The 18100-nt window shown below is 41.2% G+C and overlaps 1 protein-coding gene across 1 annotated transcript in view; it reads left to right on the forward strand.

Annotated features, from left to right (window-relative positions):
- The window catches only part of COG5 (component of oligomeric golgi complex 5), a 283807-nt gene that overhangs the window by 252628 nt on the left and 13079 nt on the right, over positions 1-18100 (forward strand). The window contains exons 17-19 of the mRNA XM_080818263.1: positions 4762-4865; positions 9013-9250; positions 14980-15056. Of these exons, the coding sequence (XP_080674389.1) occupies positions 4762-4865; positions 9013-9250; positions 14980-15056 (419 nt within the window). The remainder of the gene's footprint in view (positions 1-4761; positions 4866-9012; positions 9251-14979; positions 15057-18100) is intronic.

Here is an 18100-nt window from a genome sequence, read left to right on the forward strand (position 1 = left end):
GTTTGTCTTTCTTTTTCATTGATTTCTGCTTTTGTCTTTTTTATTTCCTTCTACTTTGGATTTTCTTTGCCTTTTTTTTTTTTTAAATATGTTATATCATTGATTTTTAGACCTTTGCCCTCCCAAAATAACAAGTTGTAAATTTCCCTCTAAGCACTTAAATTTTGATATGTTATGCTTTTATCTTCATTCAGTTTAAAATATTTTCTGATTTCCTTTGCAATTTCTTCTTTGGTTCATGGGTTATTTATAAGCGGGTTTTTTTTTTTTTAACTTCCAATGATATCTGATTTTCCTAGATGTCTTACTGATTTTTCAGTTTAATTCTGTTATCAGAAAACATACTCTGTATTATTGCAGTTCTTTAAATTTGTTGAGTCTAGTTTTATGTCGTCTGTCTTGATGAATGAACGTGTGCTTGACAAAAATGTCGTCTGTCTTGATGAATGAACGTGTGCTTGACAAAAACGTGTAATCTACAGTCATTGAGTAGAGTGTTATATAAATAGCAGTTAGGTCAAGGTAGTGGTAATGTATTTAGTGATACTGTGTTTAGATCTTCTGTGTCTCTACTGATATTTTATGTAGTCGTTCTATCAGTTGCTGAAAGGCAGAGAAGTTACAATTTTCTACCGTGATTGTGGACCTTTTAAGTCTGTCAATTCTTGATGCCTCAATTTTGAAGCTATTTACCAGTTCTGTTAAAGCTATGTTACATATGTATTTATTATTGTTATACCTTCCTGATGAACTGATGCTTTCATCATTATGAAATATTTAGCTTTGTTAATACTGTCATGTAGTTTGTTTTATCTGATATTAATTTAGCTACTTCAGCCTTTTTATGCTCAATGTTTACATGGTATATCTTCTGTCCATTTACTTTCAACTCCTCTGTGTCTTTCTTTTTTAAAGTACATCTCCTCGAGAGAGTAAATAGTTGTCTTTTTTTTCTGCTCTAATAATCTCTACCTTTTAATTAGAGTGTTTAGTCCAGTGACATTATATAATTATTAATAAGGTTTTATTTAGGTGTATCCTATTATCTAGTTTTTGTTTATCCCATTTGTTTTGTTTTGTTTGTTCGTTTTTTTTTGCTTTCTTCTTTTACCCTTTTCTGTTTCCTTTTGGATTCTTTGAAATTTTTTTTATTCCATTTTTATTTATTTATTAGATTTTTATCTGTACCTTTTCATGTGATTTTTTTAGGGGTTCTTCTGTGGATTACCATGTATATCCTTAAGTTTCCCTAATCTTCACAGAGTTAATATTGTGCCATATTATATAAAATATAGAAACCTCATATTTATAGAAGTACATTTACATCTGCATGCATCTAGTGCAATTTTTTTAGTTTAAAATATCCATTTGGTTCTTTTTTACACTTTCAGTCACTCTGCTGCGGTTTCCTATTGTATACTGTTTATATAGTTCCTATTGTTTATTGTTTTTTTTTTTTTTTTTACCTCACTGAGGTTCTCGCCTAATAATTGTAGAGCCTGGATCATCTCAAGATTGGCAGATGATCTTTCCCCTTGAAAACTGATATCATTTCCAAGCTTTTTGAATATGTAGTAATTTTTAATGTATCCTGGACTTTGTAAATGTTATGTTGCATAGACTCACTGTTTTGTTTTGTTTTGTTTTTTTAACATTGCTCCTGAGTGTTGATGGTATCTCTTTAGCGATTAATCAGCCTGATTAGACGCTGATTGTACACTGTCATACCTGCAGCTGGCCATGCCTCAGACCTCAGTTCAATTCTCAAGCCTTGGTTGCCAGCCGCTTTGTGTTTGCTTTGCACGGGCATGGTTGATGAGTCAGCTGCAGAGTAGTGCTGAGTTTAAATATAGAATTAGGCATTCTTTTCTGGCTTTCTCCTTTCTGAGGTTCCCATCTCACTCTCTAGCAGCCCTGGTTGGACCAGGGCTCCTTTCCATTGTTCCTTTAGCCTGAAAGACTGCTGGATTTGTTTTGTTTTGTTTTGTTTTTCTCTCAGAGTTTAAGCCACTCTGCCTTGCTACCACCATGACTGTAGGTGCTCTTAGGACAAAGTCACAGAAAATGGAGAACTCACTTCTGTGGCTTGCTCCAGATTCCCACGGCCCTCTAAAACTACCTGCTTCCCCCCCCCCCCCATCTCTGAGCCCTCCAGTATGTTGTTTATTTGTCCTCTTTGTAGGAGGGCCTGTAGTTAGGTATCACTCCTTCATATAGGGTAGAAAACTTGCTCCTCTTCTTGAAATCTTGTCCATTTATTTCTACCGTACTCTAAGGTCTCTTCCTTCTTCTCTGCTGCCAGTGGGGAAATTGTAATCAAAAGCTCATTGGAGTCACGTACACCTAGGAAATCCCAGTCCTTCTGCTTGTTCACTTAAGGACAGTGTCTTTCCCTTCACTTTAGTCTCCCCATCTATAAATTACTTTAGATTCCCCACCTGTAAGTTAGAGATTTTAATATTTTTAGAGGAAGGAGTAATTTAATTTTAAGTGGAATTACAATATCTGAGGCACATAACACTGTACCTGGCACATAATATATACTAAATAAAAATCTTACCCCTCTTACTCCTTCAAGGGCTTCTCCTCTTCTGAATGACTTCAAAATGGCATTTAGCCTTACTCTACAAACCATCCTCTGGATCTCATTGACTCTTTCAGCTTCAACTTCCCTCTTAAAAGCCAAAGACTACCAAATCTAGTCAAAATGTGTCCAAAACTACAAATATAAATATTTCAGTATCTCCTGGATGGCCCATATGGATTTCCCATGTGCCCTCCAAGAAATTCATGTCCAAATCTGAACTCATCATGTTCTCTCTGCATCCCCAAATCAACCTGCTTCTTCTGCATTTAGACATCCAGTTAATAATATCCCCAGATCATGAAAGAAAAAAAAATCTAAGTGTACTCTTAAATCTCTCTGCTCCATATTTCTCAAATGTAACTACCCAGTCCTGCCATTCTCCTTTTACACTATCTCCAGCCTGTCTCCTCGTATCTGTTCCTACTGCCTCTGATTTGGTTTGGGCTCTCACCATTTTGCTTAGATGCTACTACTGCCTTTAGTCTATTTACCCGATCTACCATCCAACATAATGTTTTCCAAATTCAAATCTTTAACCGTATTTTTTTTTTTTGCTCAAAACCCATCATCGGTTTCCCATTTCCTTCAGGGTAAATTCCCAACTCCTAGCAGCCTACACAGAGTACATCTGCTGTTCCTCCCTTCCCCATGGGCAGGCCCTCACACTCTGTCTGGGTGCAAAGCTTTGCGTCAAAGACATCAACTTTCCCAGGCCACTAGGCACCATATGCCCTCTCAGCCCCATCTTTCCTCACTTGGTTCTTACTACTTGTCCTTTGAAAGTCAATTTAGACAGTGCCTTTCATTTTCCAGATCATCTCAATGTAGGGGAGGGTTCTCCCACGATCCCATAGCACCCCATACAGCTTTGATGGGACTGTAAGTTGTTCTCTGCTGTCACTAGACTGTGAACTCCCTGAGGGCAGACTCTGTGCGGTTGCTCAGGCGCTGCTCACTCGCTCTCGCTCTCTCCTTGCCTCCCTCTCGCTCTCGTCCCCACAGACAGTATGCATACTTTTATCAGAGACTAAGGGCTAGAGATGACATTTAGGAATTTAATGAATAAGGGTCTATTTTAACGTTTTCTGATTGATTTCTAGCATTCATATGAGGCAAAAGCCATCCATCTCCATTGTATGTAATCGTCATTGAAATATATATATTTGAATTTTAGATTTTAAGTGTATACTTAGTCCCAGTCAGTATTTTCCCACTAAAAACCTGTAACTAAGGCCAAGGGGTCTTCGTAACCTAACCAGTGATCATACCTCACTACCAAACAGTTCTCAGCCTTGGTACTGTTGACATTTTAGGCTGCGTAGTTCTTTGTTGTGGGAGATTGTCCCATGCATTGTCGGTTTTGTAGTGGCATCCCTGTGCTAGATCCACTAGAGGCCAGTAGCAAATGCCCATGCCAGAGGCCCCAGTACTGGGCGTTTGTGACAAAAATTGGGAAGGGAAGATGGCGCCAAGTACCAAAGTATTCCTACTGAATAGGAACTTAATCCATGAAATGCCTCACTCTTCTGCCCTGTAAGAACCACCAGCGTACTTATTACATTCCCTCTGCTTGCAACCATATGATGTTGTTCCAGTTTTGAAGAATGACTTTTGGTCTCCCCTCACCCTTTTCAGAAACCACAAAATCTGCTCATTTGATCTTTGTACGTAGTACTGCTCCTTGCTCCTCCTTCCTCCAGGAGCTCATTTGACCATGAAACTTCCTGAAAATTTGAGTGGAGTGGGAGAGTTGAAATCTGCAGAGCCATGTTCCACATATTGTCGGCTTTAAAGATCACTCCCAGCAGCAGGTGGGAGAGGAACAGGCTTCTGTTAAGCTATTACAGTTCAAACACTGTATATAGTTGGGATTTGATATAAAAACTTCTAGTCAGAATGCTTCTCCCAGGGGTGCCTGGGTGGCTTAGTGGGTTAAAGCCTCTGCCTTCCGCTCGGGTCATGATCCCAGGGTCCTGGGATCGAGCCCTGCATTGGGCTCCCTGCTCAGCAGGGAGCCTGCTTCCCTTCCTCTCTCTCTGCCTGCCTTTCTTCCTATTTGTGATCTCTTTCTGTCAAATAAATAAATTAAAAAAAAAAAAAAAAGGCTGCTTCTCCCATCTTGGATTTCTTTGTGTTGGTCTTTAATTTTGCCTGCCTTTCCTTTTTCTTTTTAGACAATCCATGCTCTTATGGGAAGCGCTGTGCAGCCCTTACTGACTTCAGTGGGAGATGCCATAGAGGCCATAATCATCACCATGCATCAGGAAGATTTTTCTGGGTAAGCACTTTGAACCACAGTCTTCACTAGCCTTTGCCACATTTGTTTTTCTCTCACGCACCTCCGCCCTTCCTCCCTGTTTCCGTGTGGGCCTTGTTCCTCTTATGCCCGGTTTGGCCTCCAACCTCATACTAGTTTATCCATTGTGAGCACCATTAGCTGATTAAAAGTTTTCAGTTCTTGGGACGCCTGGGTGGCTCAGTTGGTTGGGCAGCTGCTTTCGGCTCGGGTCATGATCCCGGGGTCCTGGGATCGAGTCCCATATCGGGCTCTTTGCTCAGCGGGGAGCCTGCTTCTCCCTCTGCCTCTGCCTGCCTCTCTGTCTGCCTGTGCTCACTCTCTCCGACAAATAAATAAATCTTTAAAAAAAAAAAAAAAAAAAAAAAAAAAAAAAAAAAAAAAAAGTTTTCAGTTCTTGCTTTCATCCTTTCTCTCCTGTCATTGAAACAGAATCATTAACATTTGCAGGACTCAGCTTGGCACTGCAGGATTTCTGGTCACTGGTACCATCTTCTCTTTTCAAGCTGATCCTGATCCTTCTTTCTCACAAATGCCCTGTACTTAAGCTTCTGGCGTAGGCATGTTATTTCTTACATAAAATGTCCCAGCTGTGCCACGATGCTAGTCTGAATCCTGCTCTGGCCCTGAAGGCACGCTGCATCTAGCCCCTGCAAGCATCACTTTTCCTTTCTCAGAGTTCTGTGGCAGTCTGATCTGGTCATGTTGCACCTGGCCTAATCAGTGCTTCGGGACCATTCCACAGCTGTTTACAAGAGTACTGCTTACCTGTATCCTATGTATCTTGAGAATAAAAATCATAGGTCTTAAACCAATATTCACTGAAATGTTTTTAAGGAGAGGGAAATGGTTTGACCTCCCTGTATTAGGACATTATTTGTAGAGAATTTGGAATAGTTATCTGCACATGCTTAGAGTAATTTTTCTTAACCACCCTCTAGAGCTAAACATTCGAATACTAATGCGTAGATATGTGTTTTATCTTCCTAATTCATAGTTACTGTTTTTTAATTTTCCTATTTGTATTTCTTTTCATGTTGTTTAAATATCTACGTTATTAAATGTCCAGCCACTAGTCTAGCTGTTGGTAGAAAATTGTGTGAATTTTACACTGTCCTTTAATTTTTCAAATCCCTTATCTCATTCACAAAATATCTTTTGAAGGGTAAAAAGTTATCCCTCTTTTTAATAGTGGAATGAAGCACAGAGGGTCAAGTGTATTATACACAAAATGCAGTAATATTTGGAGTTAGGAATACAAAACTGCTGATTTAGCAGTATTTGGAAGGAAATGCATTTTGTTCAGAAGTGATCTGAAATGTCCCAGTTGGACCAATCCTCGAAGCCTGTGAGAAGAAAGCAGAAAGCGAAGGCTCATTCTGTAAGAGCGCTCAGCTACTTGCCTCAGCTGCTGTGTACATTGGGGAACCGCAGCTACTGCCTGTAGCCAGTGGACTGGACATTAAAAGTTGGTCTCCCTAGTAGGTATATCCTTACTAATTTGCTTAAATACTAGGGAGCTGGATAACCGGTCATATGTTGCCACAAGTAAGAAGCATTATTTTAAGGTGTGTAACACTGCCCTTAATTTTTCCCCCAAATGGCTTTTAACGGTCCCATTTCCGCTCTCTGTCTACATATGGCAGACATTTGAGATATTTGGAATTATTGCCCCAGGGCAGTAATTTTCTCACTTTCTAGAACTTTGATACTAGTAATTACTAGGAATTCTGTCATTTCATTTCCCATATCAAATGTGTGGCTTGAATGAAATAAAAGGTGAAGTTAAATGAAACTAGTCAAGAAGTAGGAATCACTTTTATAGTAGGGCCAGGGGTCACACTCAGAAAAATAGTAGTGAACAGCTGCCCTTGAAAGCCCTCTATATTTATTCTAGGTAAAAGGAATAAAGCAGATTTACCTTGTCAGCTGGCCGTATATGGAGTGTGGTTACAGAATCCCTCTGCTACTTAAAAAGTAATGCCCAACACAGTCTCCTGGTATATGAAATCTATTTAATAGGACCAATGTGTTTCTCTCCAAATTAGAGAAAGCTCAAAATGTAAATGTCTGATGGACGTAGTACATTGATTGAAATTCTTTCATTTAATGTAAAATGACTCATCTCTGATTTTAGCTTTGAATGGGGGAGGAAAGGCAGTAAAAGTAGGAAGACCCTAGATCCTGAAGTGATGGATGCGCCCCTCAGCTGCGGGGAGAGTGCATGCACACCCAAAAAGATAGGGGACCTGAAGGTGATCGTCTGTCACTTCTCAGGTGTGTATCTGGTTAGTCGCCCTGCCTTCAGCTTGCACACACAGGCTTTCTTGATAAAGACCCTTACATTTCTGCACAGCTTACCAGTGCACTCGATCAGCTGAAGATCTCTTTCTAAAAGCTTCAGCATAATTGGGAAAACTGTGCTGTAGCCATGGCCAGGCACATTTCATATGCTAATAAATTTAAATCAAGCTTCTAATCCATACTAAGAATTGATAATACCTATTTCCAAATTTTGTCTGGTGGATTATTTTACTTATATTGCCATGTGCTTGGGACTGGTTTTATTTTTTTTTAAGATTTTATTTATTTATTTGACAGAGGTCACAAGCAGGCAGAGAGGCAGGCGGCGGGGGGTAGGGGGAGCAGTCTCTCCACTGAGCAGAGAGCCTGATGGGGGCTCGATCCCAGGACCCTGAGATCATGACCTGAGCCAAAGGCAGAGGCTTAACCCACTGAGCCACCAGGTGCCCCTGGAACTGGTTTTAGTATATTGTTTTCTAATCCTCATGGAAATCATTTCAACTGACCAGATAAGAATCCCTGAAACACTCCTCTGGAGTAGCTCAAGGTAACAGCAGTGCTTTCAATAAAGCCTAAGAAAACATGAAAGAGATTGGTACCTTTTTTTTCCCTTCCAACCTAGTCTGTTGAACTGAATAAAGATAGGCTGTGCAATGGTCTGAATCTGGCACAGCCAAACCCACCTAAGATTGCCGTCATCGGCTGAGGCTGTACCGAGCAGCACTCGGCTGTGATACTGCAGGCAGCAGTGGTCCATCATGCTCCCCCTCCATGGCCTTGCCTTAGTTAGGACATTCTCTTTTACACCTGAACAAACTCTCTCCCTTCTGGAACTTAGGACTGGTTTCTCTATTTCTATCTGCTTCTGGAAATAGAAGACCTTTGGTTAACATCCTCTGATAATAAGCACTCATTGCTGTCTTTGAATATAATTAAGTTCGCCTCATTCTCTTGCTCTAGGCATTTGAGTCATATCTGTTATTCTTCTTTAGACCGTTGCCACTTTTTCTACGTCATTCTCATAATATGGAAACACTCATTTTTTTGAAGACGATTCAGCACTTTGTAGCCAATGATCTCATTGGTTAGCTAATTAATATCAGGTGATTTCTAATTTTGGTATAACTTCTTTCCTATAAATATTTCACATTCTTTTAATATATTCCTTAAAGAGCAATTATAAACACTTATAAATTATAAATAGTATTTCATGGAGCATCAGCTGGCATCATCTGTTGATCCAAATTAAAGCCTTTGCAAACCTCATCATCTGGGAGGAAAAAATTGCATACCATGTGTATTGTTGCATAACCAGTCCCACAGGCAGAAATCTACTATTGGGCTGATCAGATTAAATAGCACAGGAGCAGAAATATCTTTGCCAAGAATTTGTTTGTGGAAGGCAGTGTTTTCTGCCCTTACAAAGTGTAAAATGCTATTTCAGGCTTCATTATTGATTTATTCACTAACCAGGCAAAACATATGAGTGCATGGAGATTCATAAAGCTGAGAAGGACCTTGAGAGGTCAGAGAGTGCATAAGGCACTGTGTGAATCACCTGAGACAGATGGTTGGCCGTTTCATTCTTAATAATCTCTAGGTAAAGGGATGCTAAGATTTCTTCAGTAATCTTCCTATCATCTTAAAACAGTCTTTATAATTTAAACATTTGTTTTATGCTCCTTAATTCTTAGTAAAAATAAGCAATACCTTTTTAACCACTACGGGAAAAAATGGTTTAGGATTGAAATAGCAGGTGGGGGTGGTGGTGAGCAAAAGTTGAACGGTGGCTGTTAGTACATCAGCTGTTTTTTCCCTTTCGCAGGTCACTATCCAGCTCAGGAAAGCCTGATGTTCCCTGTTCTCTGTACATGAAGGAACTTCAGGGTTTCATTGCCAGAGTTATGAGTGACTACTTTAAACACTTTGAATGCTTGGATTTTGTCTTTGACAACACAGAAGCTATCGCCCAAAGAGCAATTGAACTTTTTATTCGCAATGCCAGTCTCATACGACCTCTTGGTGAAGGTGGGAAAGTACGACTTGCTGCTGATTTTGCTCAGGTAAATGGAGCTCCATAGCTACAAGGGGGGGGAAACGTTTCCACCCCCGCATTACCTAGTCATTGAAAGACTAAGTATATATTCTTTAGTGTTTTAAAGAGTTGAAGCAGAAAGAAAAATAAATTCATTTAAACTAAATTGGTAAGAAAAAGAGAAGAGTTTAAAGAGACTTTCATACCAGATTTTTCCTCTTTGTATTTAATGAATGAATCATCCCTCATCTTTGAGATTTCAAGGTTAAGGTGAAGTAGCTCATTCCATAGGACAAAACATATCTCACTTCTACATAATGTAGGGCTTTCTTACTATTTTATTATCCCATGAGGTTAGTATTGAGAAGAGTAATTGATTAATTTTGCTGGGAATTAATATAGGCAATGACATTTCCTTCAAATACTGTAAAGGGGCTATCTGTTTTCATGTGAAGAGAAAGAACTCCCAGCGCATCTGTAATCCCCTAGAGGCCAGCTCAGTGTTCCAAGACAATGTTCGAACCCATTTGTATGCAGTGGGCCACATACATAGTGGGCTGATTGGTCTCCCTCTGTTGAACAGAGTACCTTTCTGGTCTTTGGCCGCCCTTGAAATCATTCCAGGCTCTCAAACCATGATCACCTCTTATAGAACAGGGGTTTTCCTTTTTTCCTTTAGACAGACTTTTTTGAAGGCTTCCAGTAGTATTAGAGGCAAAGAAGAAACACCTCAAACATACCCGTGAATAAAAAAGTACCGAAACAGATCACTCGTATTTATGTAGCATGTCAAAGATGGACTCATTTTTTATGCTTTTCAGAACTGTTAACTTTACTCATCTACAGGAGTTATTCAGATGGATTATTCGTAATTTGCCAGATCTCCCAGCTAATAAAGATAGTTATATTTAATGTTCTTATTTATCCCTGTGTGTATCTGGGAGCGAGTCTGGATTCATTATTCCCACACCAAGGAGCAGATGTGGGAGACTCCTTGTACGGGGGGTGGTTGTCAGACTCATACCTGTCCCGAAGGAGCAGGTACATTGTTGAGTGTTTCAAGAGCTGGACTCTTTGCATACTAATTGGTCTAGAATTAGTCATTTTCATCCTCAAATGATATGCCTGCCACTAGACCATAGTAAAGAGCCTTCCTTTGGGAAATATGCCTTAGGTAGCCTAGACATAAAAATAGGAGTTAAATGTTACCATTAATGTTGCTCCTTTGATCTTTCCCATTTTCAGAAGCTTCCTTCTCATGCCCGTGTACACTTTGCATTAATGCTACAGGTAAACCTCAGCTTAAAGAGGACTGCCATTAAGTCCCCTACTGGGGTCACAGGCTGCTCAGGGACTGAAAACACCAGGACGCACCAAGTCCTGCTCTTGTTTGTTAAAAACACTCTGGGCTCTACTGAAATGAGCGTCTGTTCTCTTGTCTCCCCCTTTCCTCCTGAATTTTGTTTTTCTTTTCCCCTCCTCTTCCCTCAGCGGGCCTCCCTCCCCCACCAGTTGATTTGCATTCCGCTCCAGCTGGTTCTTGAGTCACTTTCCTGGAGGCAGCACTTCCAGTCCGAGGAGAGTGGCAGTGAGCGGGAGATGGCCAAAATGAGTGCCGGCGCCGCGCCAGGCAGCCTGTTCGGTCCGAGTTTTCTCTTAATGATCTGTTCCCTTCTGAGTCCTGAAGGATGGAAGGCATCGTCCTGTAACCCTTGCTCCTGCAGCCAGCACCTGCTCAACATGCAAAGCCCCTGGTGGCACGTTGAGCTCCACCCCCCAGAAACTGCATTATTTAGACTTTGACCGGGGGCCTCTTCTCTCTCTCCTGTTGCGCAACCCACCGGCCCTTTTCTCAGGTCCCTTCCGGTAAAATAAATGAAACTCATTAGTCCTTACTACTAACTTAAGCTCCAGGGCATCCTGTTTTCCATTCCTTCAATAGAGAAACCGCAGCATTTATTCAGTGTGAAGCCCCCCGCCGTGACACGGGTCGCTGCACTGCGTGTGGTGCTGATTCCTTTGTTCCCTCCCGGACAGTGTGTCCCAGTTTTCAGAGCACCCTGCTCAGCTCCTCACCTTGCGGATGGTTTCCCACCCGGCGGCTTGTGGACACAGGAGAGACAGGTGGAAGGGCCGTCGCATTTGTGACCAGTGGCTTTGGTAAACAGGATCCACCTACGCCGCCCCCTCCCCCATTTTTAAGAAAATGACAGTGAATTGGGGGTTTTGTTTAATTTGATGTGGTCTCTTGCCACCCCTGCTGTCCCGTGATGCAACCCCTCAGCTTTCAGGACCGTGCTTGGTTGGGTGTATTTTCCCTGGGTGAGTCAAAACATGTGGGTATTATCCTGAGGTTGTTCATTTTCACGACAGGCAGCACCTAGGGACTAGAAAGCCTTTTGACTGCCTCCTTATTGAAAGTTCTATCAGTTTGTATTCAGAATGAAACACAGCCATCGAGGCCATTGGAATCAAGAACACACAAATCCTCTCTGGGTTTTAAGTGTTCTTGTGATAAAAGTGCCTGCTCATTCTGGCATAAATAGCAGAAAGAGAAAGAGCTCAGGAAGAGACCCGTAGCGTAGGCTTAGGATTGCTGAATAGTTTGTCATTCGGTCCGGTTGCAAAGACAGACAATGATAGAGTTTAAAGGTTTCTTTAGGAATCCTATCTTGTCCCTCCTGGCACTGTTGCACAGGTGAGGGGGAGAAAGTAGTTGCCAGGTGCCATCTGGAGGGTTCGTGGCAAGGGAAGTACCTGACATACAGTCTCCTTAGGAATCAGGTCATGGGCATGAGGTGGTTTCCTACAGGTAATTAATATCCTACTGTGACCACATGCTCTCCGTGTCTGCACTCATCACACAGCAATTCTAAAACACTCCGCTTGCTCAAGGCCACTGGGGTCTACTGACAGCCTCTTGGGGGGATTTGTCCCTCCCTTCCCCCACCCCCACCCTCTGAAGCACCCACTTCCCTCAGCCCCTCAATTTCATTTCTTCCCTGAGGGAAAGGATGGCTCGTGGAGCTGGTATGAAATATTGATTCAGTGGTACTCCTAGCAGTTTCTATTTATAGGTCTTCTGGCACCCTTTAAATATACGTATATATGTATTTCACATTTGCCTGAATATATACATTTAGAAAAGAAAATAATGAAGATTTTCATTGCAGTTGCCTTTTCTCCTGAACAGTGTCAGGGTGGGAGAGCCGTGGGAGTATCAAGAGATGCCCCGTGGTTAACCAAATGTCTGCGGTGGGGCAGGAACCACTTGGTAATTAGTTCACCGCACCTGCAGCTGACCGCTCGCTCCCTGCAAACCGGCAGCAGGAGAGAGGCACTTGTACCTGCCACTCATGTGTCCACAGCTAGTTGTAGAGTCACCTTCTCTAAAAGGAACACTCCTGCCCTTTGGAAACACAGCCTTTATTGTTTCATGGAAGTCTGGCAGAAGAAAATGCTTTTCAGGACGCTGGGGGTCCTTTATTTATTTTAAACATCTAACATTTTGAAATTGTAGTCTGGCATAGAAATCTGTACCATCATAGATTATACAGCTGTTCAAGGTCATATTCTCTCATATCGTAACTTTGTAACATTCTGTGCTGCTCAAATGCTAAGGCAAAGGTTTTTTGGTTTAATCTTTGAAGATGGTGAATTGAAAAAAAATGTCAAAAGTATTTCATGAAAAACATTTTATGTAATTTTAGTATGTAAAAACCATAACACATACACATACACACATATATGATTGGAATTACCAAATCAGGAATACATGATAATAACATTTTTACTTTGCATTCAGTGTAAAATCATGCTACATTCTCAAGGAAACCAGCAACTCCATCAAGTGAAGAAGCTAACAGGTCCCAAGGAACCACTGTCTTGATTTGAGAACACTGGCTTGAAGCGGCTCTGTTTTGCTTTATTGGCAAGAATCTAGACTTTATTGCCTTGGATTTTTCTTTTTATTTACCTAACCTTCTCTATTTTAGAGAATTTTCTAACCGTGTTAAGGTTTTCCTCTAGGACACAGAAGACATACTCTGTGCTGCCCAGGCACCCCCACACCTGATTATTATTAGGCAAAATTACAAGTGTGCTATCAAGTGTATGAGCTGACTGTGCAGGGTTGGGGTGTGGGGCGGGGTGGGGGGATCCGGTGGGCAGCTTCCTTGAGAAGGTCTTGAGGGTAACTGGTGAACTCATGGATGGCTCAGTGTCTGCCTTCTGCTCAGGTCATGATCCTGGGAGTCCTGCTTCCTGCTCAGTGGGGAGTCTGCTGCTTTCTGTCCTTCCTGCTCATGCTCTCTCTCACTATCTCTGTCTCTCTCTCTCACAAATAAATAAAATCTTTAAAAATAATAATGATCAGGTGTGTGAATATATGTGTATATATGTATCTGTGTGTGTATAGACACACCTTATTGTGATTTTTTAAAAGATTTTATTTATTTATTTGAGAGAGAGAATGCACACAAGCAGGGGGGAGAGCAGAGGGAGAGGCAAGCTCCCTACTGAGCAGAGAGCCTGATGTGGGACTCGATCCCAGGACCCTGAGATCATGACCTGAATTGAAGGCAGACGCTTAATGACTGAGCCACCCAGGCGTCCCCCTTTTTGTGATTTTGTTCAATAATAATGTTGTTTAAATAAATAGCCCCTTTTTCACTTAATTTGAAAGAGCTCCCTAAAGGCTGACTAATTTATCTTCTCATCACCATGTGTAATGTGGTGCCTGGCAACTAATAGGGAGTCAGAAATGTTTATCACATGAGTGATTGTTTAGGTCTCCTCAGATTTGCAGGAGCAGGAGATCTGAGCAGTATTTTAGAGGGATAACCAACAGGACAGAAGCCCCACTCTCCATTACTTTTTTCAGACATTTTATTTTCTAAGCTGTTTTCTGCCAGGGTCCTGTTGATAGCAAGAACAGAGAAATGATTTGTCATCTGAGTTCCAGGTCTGTGAAAACTTTGCACTTGCTAGATAAAGAACAGAGAGCCTAAAACTCCATTTAATGACAAGTAAAATTTCCAGCCAAAGAAGGAAAATAAAGAGCAGTGAAACCAACAGTTCTTGAGTCAAGAAGCAAATTAATTTGCTAATTATGTAAAAGGGGGGAAGGTTTAAAAAATACTGTTAATAATTTTCAACATCGAACAAGCAGTTGATAGGTGCCATGCACGTATTGCTTTGTGAAATTACCTATTTGGTTTTTGTAATTCCATGAGCTAACGTTGTCTCTGTTTGACAGACAAGGAGCCTAGAACTTAGGGAAGTGAAGTCCAGGGCCACACAACTAGTCGCTGTAGACTTGGCGTTGTGACAGGTCTGCTGCCTCCAGAGTCCATGCTTTTAATCTCTTGGACCAGCTTGCTAAGAGTTGTCATGATTTCTACTTAATAGAAAGAGGCTTGTGATGCCTACTTCAAATACAGGCACACAGTCTTAAAAACCTTCCCTTCTCCAGTTTTTCAGTGGAGAAAATATCTGAATTTCCTCATTTCATATAACCAAAAAATATTTTTCTGTGTTCTTGAAAGAATGGTCTCATGTTATGCTCCTTTAGTAAATAAAAGCAAAAGTCATCTAAGTTCATACCTTTTGTTAAATTTAGTTGACTTTTAAAACTTGCTGCACAGTCCAGACGAAATTAGGTGTACTGCAGGCTGCAACTTTCTGTAAGCCAGATGTGAGCCCAGTTGGACACAGGATTCTCGGATTAACACTGTGGAGTATCTTCTCTTGTTTCAGATGGAGTTGGCTGTGGGTCCTTTCTGCAGAAGAGTGTCTGATTTAGGAAAGTCCTATCGAATGCTGAGGTCATTCAGGTGAGATGTAGTTCTGTTATTGCTGTTGATATATACATATCCTGTTAGCCGTCAAATCCTTCCCCACTGTTCATATTGAGCTCTATGAAATTGCCAATATTCAGCTGTTTTGTGACCTACAACAATAGCTATTGCACATGATTTATCCTAAAAGTTATTATTCAAACCAGAAACCCATACAGAATTATGTGCAGTGATGTGTGTGTGTGTGTGTGTGTGTGTGTGTGCGCATGATTTTTGAGTTAAAATTCACAAGACTGAGCTGATAAATTTTATTATGCTCTTTCTAAGGGGGATTTTTTTTTACTCTCCATTCTTACTGAAATATATTGAGTAGTAATACCAGGCAGTTCGTAATTATATAGACATCTTTTTTCTGAAATTTTCATTTGTTCATTTATCATTTTCATTCTAACCTACCTCTAAAAATGTCAGAGGTTGGGCACCTGGGTGGCTTAGTTGGTTAAGCGTCTGCCTTCAGCTTATGTCAGGATCCCAGGGTCTTAGGACTGAGTCTTTCATGGCTTCAGGCTTCCTGCTCAGCAGGGAGTCTGCTTCTCCCTCTCACTCTGCCCTGCTTCTGTGCTCTCTCTCACTTATTCTCCTCCTCCCTCAAATAAATCTTAAAAAAAATTTTTTTAATAAAAATAAAAATGTCAGAATTACATTCCATAGCAAAACTGTTAATAGAATCTTAAGAGAACTGAGCTTAGCAGTGAAATGTAGGGAATGACTAGAAATGGTGCAGATAATTTAGGATCAAGATGGCTAATGCAGTAGAGCACAAAATTGAGGATTGAACTTCCTAGAGACCAGTTCAAAGAGAAAAACAGTATGTTAATTCAAATTCACTAAGAATATACTGGTGTATGGGAAAATCCTTTTCAGCACTGAATGCTTAGATAGGCCTCCTACCATTTTAGATTGTAAGGAACACAATAACTTAACAACTGTTTGGGCTGTTTATTCAATAAACCAGAACTTTCCAAATTTTGCCACATTGTGGCACACAGAGAATGTTATACATAGGAAAAGATGACCAACCCTGAGGGCCGAGGGAACCAAACATGATACTTAAATCCATTTTGTGACCACAGCATACCAGGTGGGAAACCTTGATGTAACTATCCATAATATCCAAGAGCATAATGGTCTTTGAATGTTTCTTTATAAAGATAAGGTAAGAGATTCCAGGCATGCAGTTTTCTAAAAACTGACTCAGAACTAGAAACTAGAGCAATCAATAAGAAGCATGTCCTTTAAATGACTGCTTCACTGTCTTATGTCATCCAAGCTTTCGATAGTACAAAAATCAGGTGTAATGTCACTTAAAACACAAGAATCCAAGGTTGTTGATTGAAAGGGGAGCCCTGTGCTTTGTCCTGCATATTTGTAATTGGCAAAGAGTTCTTTTTAAGGCCAAAACAAGAGACTGAATCATTTTTCTCAAATGCCCATCTGTACAGAGTTGGGTTTTTAAAAAGACTTAAAGTTGGACCACACGTGTTTCCAGATAATATCTTTGGATCAGCTCAGACCTTTTAAAAAGTATTTATGTATTTTATTGAGGCGTTAGGGTTTGGCATTACCAAACATGGACAGGTTGAGTGATTAGGAGGCCCTGAGGTCACTGATCCACCAGTTCCCTGCCTGTACCATGAAAATAACCCCAATAAGATGCCCGTAAAGTCACTTACTGAGTAATATGATAACCCAGCAATCCCCATTGGGTGACAAATCGATGCTGAGTTAACAGAATCAGCTGGCACACTGGAGGTCATTAACCAACCAGCTCTTGAAAAGGGTGTGGGAAAGCTGTGATTTGGGATTTGCCGTATTAAGATTAGGCTATTATTTTTGATAGCCCCAGCTGCCATGTTTCATTGTTTATTGCACGTGTATGAATTAAAATGGTGCTTACCCTTTGATGTGCTTTCATCCCTGTGCTTTTAAAGTCATATCACGGCGTGGGAGATGGGTTCTGACAGTTTTGCCAGTTTTGCGTGAGACCAGTTCTGTTGTCAGTCACGTGAGGGGAGTCTGTCGCCAGTCCCCGAGGGCCTCTCAGGAGAACCCTCTCTGACGGAGCGGTTGAAGTTCCAGTGGTGACACCTTCTAGGACCTGTGTCTGGATTCAGAAATTAATGAGCGATCAATGTGTAATTCGAAACACTCATGCTGTAGGTAGCCATTCACGAGTTATATTGCTGGTCAGTGTTTAAAAATTGGGAAAATAAATTCGTAATGCATCATGAAATGAAAAGCCGGCTACTAAACAGTAGATACGATATGATCCCTACTATTTCTTTTATTTTTAAAATTTTTTTAAAAGATTTTATATGCTTATTTGAGAGAGAGAGCACGAGAGGGAGGAAGGGTCCGAGGGAGAGGCAGACTCCCTGCTGATGCCATGAAGGACTCCAAGATCATGACCTGAGCCGAAGGCAGTCACTTAACTAGCGGAGCCACCCAGGAGCCCTGATCCCTCCTATTTTTAAGTCAATAAGTGCATGTTTGGAGGGGAAAAGTCAAGAAGGATAAACATCAAAATTTGAGGATAGCAGGATTGTCACTAGCAATGTTCCCTTTAGAGGTTTTCTATATTTTTCCATGGTTTTTGCCTTGGTTGTTTTATATTTGCAGTTAGAAAAGCCAGTAAATATATTTTAAAGTCCCTCTTGTAGTGTTATTCCTATTTAAAAATAACAAGGAAGTTAAAAAATAATACAAAATATTCTAAAACATTATGTAATGGGGTGGGTGAGAAAAATAGGCAGGCAAACCACCAAAACCCAGCTGGCTGGCCTGCGTCTGGCTAAGAGGCAGTGGCTGCAGCGGGGAGGGCAGCAGGCTGGTGCAGGAGCCTCTTTGTGAGGGACAGTGACAGCGCCAGCCAGAGACCCTTCAGTCCTGACCGCAGGTGCGGCACCCCCCGCCCCCACCCCACCAGACACCCAGCCACACGGGCCTTCACGAGCGCTCCTAACCCCCGTCACACAGCCATCTGCTGCAGGGTGCCTGCTTCTTGACGGTAATATTAGTGG

The sequence above is a fragment of the Martes martes genome (assembly GCF_963455335.1).
Source record: "Martes martes genome assembly, chromosome: 11".
In the NCBI taxonomy this organism is placed as follows: Eukaryota; Metazoa; Chordata; class Mammalia; order Carnivora; family Mustelidae; genus Martes; species Martes martes.